Raw genomic sequence first — 8,875 nt, forward strand, 5'->3', positions numbered from 1 at the left:
AGAGAGAAAGACAGCGAGAGACAGAGAGAGTCAGAGAGAGGAGGAGGAGGAGGAGAAGGAGGAAGAGGAAAAGGAGGAGGATGAAGAGGAGGAGGAGAAAGAGGCGGAGGAGGGAGAGGAGGAGGGAGTGGAGGAGAAAGAGGCGGAGGAGGGAGAGGAGGTGGAAGAGACAGAGAAAGAGAGAGAAAAAGAGAGAAAGACAGCGAGAGAAAGAGAGAGCGAGAGACAGAGAGAGAGAGGAGGAGGAGGAAGTAGAGAAGGAGGAGGAAGAGGAAGGAGTCCTCTTCCTCCTCCTCCACTGAGAGAGACAGGGAGAGAGAACAAGAGACAGAGTGAGAGAGGAGGAGGAGGAGGAGGAAAAGGAGGAGGAAGAGGAGGAGCAGGACTCTTCCTCCTTCTCCACTTCCTCCTCCTCCTCTGAGAGAGACAGGGAGAGAGAGAGAGAGACAGAGTGAGAGAGAGGAGGAGGAGGACGAGGAAGAGGATGAAGAGGAGGAGGAAGAGAAGGAGGAGAAAGAGGAGGAGGAAGAGGAGGAGGAGAGAGAGAGCCAGGGAGAGAGATATGGAGAGAGAGAGACAGAGAGAGAGAGAGAGCCAGAGAGAGCCAGAGAGAGAGAGGAGGAGGAAGAGGAGGAGGAGAGAGAGAGCCAGGGAGAGAGATATGGAGAGAGAGAGACAGAGAGCCAGAGAGAGCCAGAGAGAGAGAGAGCCAGAGAGAGAGAGAGAGAGAGAGAGAGAGAGAGAGAGAGAGAGAGAGAGAGAGAGAGAGAGAGAGAGAGAGAGAGAGGTGGGGGAGGGGGTAAGGGGAGACACAACAAATCATCATCATTCATCTACTACAATTCACCATAAGTATATGAACTACTCTAACATGACACTAACAGGCCCCAAGAAATAAATAAATAAACATGCAAAATGCACAAAAACAGTGGCCCGTTGTGTCAACATCCTAACAAATGAACTATTTACATATGATTAAGATGACATCAGGCCCCAAGAAATAAATAAATAAACATGCAAAATTCACAAAAACAGTGGCCTGGTGTCAACATCCTAACAAATGAAATACTTACATATGATTAAGACGACACCGGGCCCCAATAAATAAATAAATATGCAAAATGCACAAAAACAGTGGCCCGGTGTCAACATCCTAACAAATGAAATACTTACATGTGATTAAGATGACCCCCAGTGCAAGACGCTACCAGGGGTCACAACTAAAACAACAATACACTTTTAAACTGTTAATAAATCCAGGTAAATCCTGGCGCAGGCCCGGCCAGACGCACAGGTCCTGTGGTCTAAAACAGTGAAACAGATGAGGGGAAACGAGGGCTGGTCCTGGTCCCGGTTGTCATCTGTGGTCCATCGATGACATGTCCAGCGCTGCGGCTTCTCCATTTGTGCAGGGGACCACCACTCTGCTCCGTGGACTCCAGCTCAACTTTGCTGTAAAACATGGAAATAAAGTCAGCACTGAACCTTCTCAAACTTTTTCAAGCAAATTACTAATTCTGCTTTTAAACTCATGTGATTTGGACGTGGTTTGTTTCAGGGCAGGGTGGTGTGTTTGGTTTTAGCTGTTGAAAACAGTGACAACAATTTGGGGTGAGTTTTGGTTTGGCTTTATCTCACTTTCATTTAAAATTAATTAATTCTTCCAAATATACCTCAGTTTTTCTTCAATATATGTTTTAGCTCTATCTAAAACTTAACAGATTTTCTAATAAATATCTATTTTTATCAGTTTCACTCCTCTTGAGTATTATTTAGATGATTTGAGTGATTTTGGATGAGTTTTGCTTTGGTTCTTGTCTCATTGTCATATAAAACTAACTAATTCTTCTACATATACCTCAGTTTTTCTTCAATATCAGTCTTATTTTGAGTTTGGTTTTTAATAACATGACATGGTTTACCTCAGTATTTAATTAGTTTTAGTCCTGCTCTAAGTGTTATTTAAATGAATTGACTAGTTTTACTTCAGGTTTGTTTTATTTATTTATTTATTTATTTATTTTTCAAAATCATTCGTAGTCTGATTTTGGATGAGTTTTGCTTTTGCGTTTGTCTCAGTTTCATGTAAAACTAATTAATCTTCTAAATACAGGCTAACTCAGATTTTCTTCAATATCAACCTTAGTTTGAGTTTTTTAAATAATCTGACATCGTTTACATTAGGTTTTCATCACTTTTACTCCTGCTTTAAGTGTTATTTAGATGAATTGACTAAGTTACTTCAGTTTTTCTTAATATCAGTCGTAGTTTTCTCTAAAACTTGTCAGATTATTTTATAAATCTCTGGTTTTTTTTTTTTATCAGTTTTACTTCTGTTTTGAGTATTATTTAGATGATTTGAGTGATTCTGGATGAGTTTTGCTTTGTTTTTTGTCTCACTCATATAAAACTGATTAATTCTTCTACATATACCTCAGTTTTTCTTCAATATCAATCTTATTTTGAGGTTGCTTAAATAATATGACAAGGTTTACATAAGTATTTCATTACTTTTAGTCCTGCTATAAGTGTTATTGAACCTTTTAAACCCTGAGCCTAAAATGGTCCGCCTGGACTTTTTTTTCTTATTTTGACTATAAAAAGGTTAGAAAATATGCTGTGAGTGAGTCCGTTTTCATGAGCACTTTTGTTTCCAGATATTTGAAAATCTAGCAATCATTTACAATTTACTGCATGTTACAATATCGCTAAACTAGCTTCTTCAGCTTCTAGTACAAGCGGGAGTGGAATTACTGTAATGACCCAATAAAACGTCCCAGGTTTTAGAAAGCGTTGGAATTTTTCCAATTGCACAAACAGTGAAAGAGTTACAGCCATCTAAACTGCACATGTGCAAGGTGTGTCAGGTTTTAAACATGTTATCGGATCAAAATTTCACAATCAGTGCATCTCTAATTAATATTCATCAAAACATGTGACCTATATAATTGTGTAATAATAATAAGTGCTTTCACACTAAATAGTATTAAGTGTCTTTAGTCCATTATGTAATGGGTTACTTACGTGTTGTGTCCGGAGTCCACCACCACCTCCTCCAGCTCCATCTCCTCCAGCTCCACCACTTCCTGCTGCCGACGTGGACTCTGCTCCTCATTTGAAGTGTTCGGGTGGTGAGCTTCAATCAGTAGCTCATACGTTAGGGTTCCAAGAAGCCCGCCCACAAAGGGGGCCACTAAAGGCACCCACCACCAACCACCTCCAGCCCTGCAAAGACAGCAGTTTTATTATAAGGTTCCACACTTCTACCATTTACATGTTCTACACTTCAGTCTAAAATTAATTATCTACTTACTTGAACACTTCTGGCCCCCAGCCAGCGATGAACGTGAACAGCCGGGGCCCCAGATCCCTGGCTGGGTTCAGGGGGAATCCACAGTTGGACCCCATGGAGACTCCCATGGTTAGAATCAGCACTCCCACCACGATAGGCTGGAGTCCATCAGGGAGGGGTCCATTTCGTTTATCCTCAAGAGCCATGCAGCATAGCAGGAAAAGAGCTGCAGCAACCACCTGGATTTAGGAGGTAAAAAGATGTTTCAGTATGACTGCAACTAAAGTTCTTCATACAAAAATACTCAACATTTATTTAAAGGGGTTCTTTGAAATATTAACCCTTAGGCTCCACTTTTTAAAAAATATATTAAATTTCTATATCAAAATTTCAGAAACCTGTCCATATCATTCATTTATGTGACTTATTATTCCCTGTTATGGTCACATTCATGTAAATAAATTCAGTTCATCTCTCAACAATTCAATACATTGGCATTTTTGACAGAACTTCACAGCTCTTTATTTGAAACATTCCAATAACAGTTTTCAGTATTTTTTTAATATCTGAAAGTGGATATACTTCATAAAACCCCTGCAGAGTCTAAAATTGTCACGATGTGCTGCACAGACTCCAGACAAAGCCTCAGTTAAAATGTAGGACACGCATATGTAAGTGACAGATCCTTACCTGATCTACGAGGCCTCCCCAAAAGCTCAGGTGCTCTGCTGGGTATGAGGAGAAGATACCTGCAGTGGCATTGGGGCCTGCCACTAACAGCTGACCTCCAGTGAATGCCTGGATGGCATCTGTAACCACACAGAGACAGAACACATTTAGGGCATTCCGGGAAAACATTTAGATTAAACATCAAAATCTAGAGTCCAATGAGGGTGTGAATTTTTCATGCAAAACACAAAACCAAAAATGTTACTATTGTGTGTTGTAGACTTCAGTCTCTATCTAATACTTTATTGTGTCAAATGACATGTTTCCATCATTATAAACATTGTTTTGAGTCAATCCCATATATGTCACCCTGCTGCAGAACATACCAGCATCCCAAATACATACTGTAGCACATTTATGGGCGGGTTAAGAAGGATTTCAGGAGTAACCAGAACTGTAACACAAAAACACAAAAATCTAGGGCCCCTAGGTTGCCCCTCCCTGCCTGAATGTGGACGAAATAAAAAGTTACTGATACAAGAAAATAGCATAGAGGTATAAAACTAACAAAACTGATTCTGTTGGGTTTCTGTAAATTGACTTAGAGTCTGGTTTTGACCAACTCTATATATAAAATGTCAAGAGATAACTTTTTTTTGTGATCTGGCGCTATATAAATAAAATTTGATTGATTGAGTGATTTAATTGGTTTTCCCCTGTAAGTCGCTTTGGAAAAAAGCGTCTGCCAAATGCGTAAACATAAAACTGATATTAAAACATGGGCAGGGGGAATATGTACTGCAATTATACAATACACTTTGACACCTAATGTCCAACACACAGTATCTGACTGTGTGTGATGAATCAATATATATAAAAATCTGGTTCACGTTTTGAACTGGATTACTGAAAAATAAATAAAGAAATAAACTTTGATGATATTCGAATTTACTGAGATGCACCTGTATATCAAAGCGTCCCACAATATTCATCCTCTGCACAAAAGGACCTCCAGCAGATGAACTCTACTGGACAAGAGGTTTGGAATGCTCTAAAAATAATAACTTCAATCTAATTATGTACTATGTAGAACCATTAAAACAGAGTTTACAAGGTGTTTTGACAGATCAAGTAAAGCAGGATAATCAGACTAATAAAAGCAAAACATATGGTTAAAATAAAAACAAGATGACATTAAATTTGACATATCTTGCTGATGATTGCAGGAAAAATGATTACCATTAACTGGATGCAGCCTGACCCCCATTTCATCGCTCAATGGATACAAAAAGGTAAAAATGTCCCAACGATGGAAAATATGACTGCCATCTTACAGTTAAAACTACCCTTATTTATAAGAAGATGGACTCCTGTTAGTCTCTATATTAGTTAAGATGTATTGTGCTTAATATAAGCTGACAATCAAGGGGATTTTGTTTTGTTTGTGTCTTTCTTTTCTTTTACTTTTCTTTGCCTTATTGTGGTTATATAAGTGCTGGTAAGTTTAGTAATGGCGATGAAGTAAAAAAAAAAAAAATGATAAAAGAAAAATATGCAACAAGCAAGAGGCTACAGCAACAAGAAAAAAATGTAAACGCAAAGTATATATTCATTAAAGGATAAGGTCAAAAATAAAATCTGTAGATATCTTACCGTAGTACTGCAGATAAACTGTTCCTGCACCGAGGAACGCTCCAATCAGCTGAGAGAGGGAGTACAATGGGAGCTTTGTCCAAGGGTGGCGGCCCAAGACGCACAGGCTCATCGAATACACAGGATTCAGATGAGCACCTGAAAGAAAACAAACATCATGAGTCCTGTGAGGAAAACAATATCTTATCTATACAAGTATCGACTCACTCCTTACCTGAAACTCCTTGGGCGACGAGCATCCCAAATATTGCGCCCAGGGCAGACCCAAGCTGGATGGTCAGGTAGCTGCCATGGGTCCCCTCGGAGGTGATGACTTGTGCCGCAGCGCCAGATCCGAATACCTGCAAATGCATGAAAAAAAAACAACAGTGAAGAATGAATCTGTCAGTGTCAGATTTATAACATTATATAATCGGTTATATCTTTTTTTCTTTAAATGATACTGAAATTTTGTAAACAGTTCCATAAAATAGAGTTCTTATGGTAAAAAACTGGCCTATTTGAGAAATGATAGGTGAAACTTTACTTTTCGACACTGACCTGCAGTGATAGTTCTGCAGACACATGTTCATACACTGCACAAAGATAGACATGAAACTCCTACTGAACTCAAGAGCTTCTTATATTTAACTAAACAAGACACTTACAACTGCGATGTACAAGCCAAGAAACTCTGCTACACATTCACGGGCCAGCTGACTTCTGATGCGGAATCTCCTCAGAAGCCTCTCCATGGTGTCTGGCTTTCTGTCGTCTGCAAAAAAGGAGAGACAAAGAGTTCAGAGTTAGAATAGACATCCTTTTACTAAAACCACAGTGCTCATGGTCAGAAATTCCTGCACAGAGGCCTGATGGGAGCTCTCCTGGCTGATGATCACACCTGAACGAGACTACCTGAAACAAGCCCCTCCCATTTGACTATTTATTAAACATCCAAAGGGATTCTCAAGCAGGATCTGACCTCTGTGTAGCACTTCAGTTCAGTCTTTATCAAAGCATTGGGTCACAATAAAAACTATTGAATCTGCTTGGATCAAAGATTTAAACTTTTCAGCAAGTTGGCAGTGATTTTTGCCCTTTATTCTACCACTACCTGTTGGAATGACCACAAGAAGATGAAGCAGATAAGAAAATGAAAAGCACTGATAAGATATGACAACTGAGATATGAAGATGAAGATGCATTTAGTTGTTTAACACTTAAAAACGTAGAACTATCATTGTGGCAGCTTGAGATTTTCTTCTCTATTTAACATTTCCTTAGTTATTGATCACCATTTATTATTACATTATTCTCTACATTTTGCATTTTTATCATTGAAACTCAACAAAAAAATCATCACTACTCAGTCTTTTTTTGTGAACTGAGTACCATGACTCAGTCATACCAATTAGTAGATGAAAAACTGGTGCATGTTCATGCAGGTAAACTGTTTTTTGGCTTTAGGCTTTCAGGCAGTGTCAACAAAAGCATATGATTTTGAAAATGACACTTTGTTGTAAAAAATTATTCAGGAATTTTCTAGGACATCAAATATCTAGTTGTGGTTATGCATTACTAAAAAAAACAGAGGTCACACTAAAGATACACTTAGTCAACAATGTTTTAACAATAATTATGACTTCAGTATTATTTGTCCCTACTGGTAATAACATTTCAGCAGCACAACAACTGATGTGTTATGTGAGACGAGATGCACAAAGAAGCCAGCAGTCAAAAATATAGAAACATATCTAAACCAGCTGCAAAACAGTAAACCAGGTAGAAAAACATATAAACCAGCCAAACAGTAAACCAGGTAAAAACATACATCTAAAGCAGCTCAACAACTGTAAACCAGAGAGAAACATATATCTAAACCAGCTGAAAAACAGTAAACCAGACAGAAACACTAATGCCCGTTTCCACTACGTGGTATCGGCTCGACTCGGCCTTTTTTGCGTTTCCATTACGAAAAAGGACCTGGAATCTGGTACCCGGTACTTTTTCTTTGGTATCACCTCCGCTGAGGTTCCAGGACTGCGGACCAGATACTAAAACGTGACGTGTAAACACTGCAGACCACTGATTGGTCAGACAGTTATCTTTGAGACCCGCCGTTTTACAAAAACAGATGTGGAAGTGGACAGTAAATATAGCGGTACATTAATCTACATGATAACAGCCCAACACTACACCATGGTCGGTCGAGGAGATTCAGACTTAGGTGGCCGACGTAAAAATTCAGAGGAGACAACACGCAACGAGCGAGTTTATCAGCAACTCTCTGAACAGATGACAGGGAAGTAACAGGCTGCATCACTATGACGACCAGGTACTGTAAAGTCGGTCGTATCTTGTAATGCTCTCCAGGAATACCGAGTCGAGCCGAGCCGAGTCGAGCTGGTTCCACGTAGTGGAAACGCGGCAATATAAACCAGCAGAACAACAGTAAACCAGACAGGCCTATATGGCCTATGCCACTGACTGGCCCTGTAGATGCTAATGCTAACACATCAGACTGTATTACACGGAGCCGGCTACATGCCATCAGCTGTTCACACACTTAGCAGCGCTACTGTTTTGGTTGTCCTTGAAAATTCTACATTAACTCTCTGAACAAAGTGCATTTTTCAAACTGATACTCACTGTCTGAAAGAACCGGCTTAACCTGCATGATAAGGCTTCAGTAATACAACAATCTGACCAGGTTTCCATTGGTTTTCATGTTTTAGCCCTGCTCTAAGTGGTATTTACATGAAATGATCAGTTGAAAATGATTCTTACCCTCCTGGCGCAAAGGCCTGGCCGGGCTTGTGCTCCTGTGGTCTTTGTCCTGGTCCTTGCTGGTCTTCTTTCTTCTGTTGGTTGACTTGTAGTTCTCAGGTGTTCCTCTTTCTTTATTCGCTGATATTCCTTAGCTTTGATGGGTTTTAGCTTCAATATCTGTCGCTGGGATCAGATACACGCTTTTCTCGCTCAAGAAGAGTTCGAAAAGTGACGGTTAATAGCTGCCCAGTCTGAATATATGTACTCCGTAACCTGGCAACAGTAGAATTCCAATGTAGAGTTTTCATGCTGGTCTATATTTCTATTTAAACATAAACAGTTTCCGACTATTGTAAAGGGCTGTTTCAGTGCCAGTTGTACTGCGCATGCGTTAGTCTTTCTGACCCTGTTTTTGGTTCATGACTAGTACCCATACCTTCATAAAGCTGGGCTTCTCTGCACACAAGGACCGGTGTTGTGCCGAGGTATGGGTCCGCTGGTAAGTGTTTCCCC

At 39.8% G+C, this 8,875-nt stretch overlaps 1 protein-coding gene across 1 annotated transcript; it reads right to left on the reverse strand.

The window, feature by feature from the left end:
• Nucleotides 1-3,306: 3,306 nt before the first annotated feature.
• Nucleotides 3,307-6,348, reverse strand: LOC115433155 (aquaporin-10-like). The gene is made up of 5 exons (XM_030154426.1): nucleotides 6,262-6,348; nucleotides 5,829-5,955; nucleotides 5,615-5,752; nucleotides 3,983-4,101; nucleotides 3,307-3,531 (listed from the first exon to the last, which is right to left on the reverse strand). Exons 1-5 carry the CDS (start codon nucleotides 6,346-6,348, stop codon nucleotides 3,310-3,312), a joined length of 693 nt encoding a protein of 230 aa, XP_030010286.1. The 3' UTR covers nucleotides 3,307-3,309.
• Between the last annotated feature and the right edge of the window lie 2,527 nt (nucleotides 6,349-8,875).

Source organism: Sphaeramia orbicularis, chromosome 14 (genome assembly GCF_902148855.1).
Source record: "Sphaeramia orbicularis chromosome 14, fSphaOr1.1, whole genome shotgun sequence".
Taxonomy (NCBI): Eukaryota; Metazoa; Chordata; class Actinopteri; order Kurtiformes; family Apogonidae; genus Sphaeramia; species Sphaeramia orbicularis.

Coding starts and splice junctions, on each gene's coding strand:
- LOC115433155 (XM_030154426.1), bottom strand. CDS start 6,348: ATGGAGAGGCTTCTGAGGAGATTCCGCATCAGAAGTCAGCTGGCCCGT. Junction 5,956..6,261: donor TTGGCTTGTACATCGCAGTT/GTAAGTGTCTTG, acceptor ATGCATTTGCAG/GTATTCGGATCTGGCGCTGC. Junction 4,102..5,614: donor AGTTTATCTGCAGTACTACG/GTAAGATATCTA, acceptor GTGTGGTTACAG/ATGCCATCCAGGCATTCACT.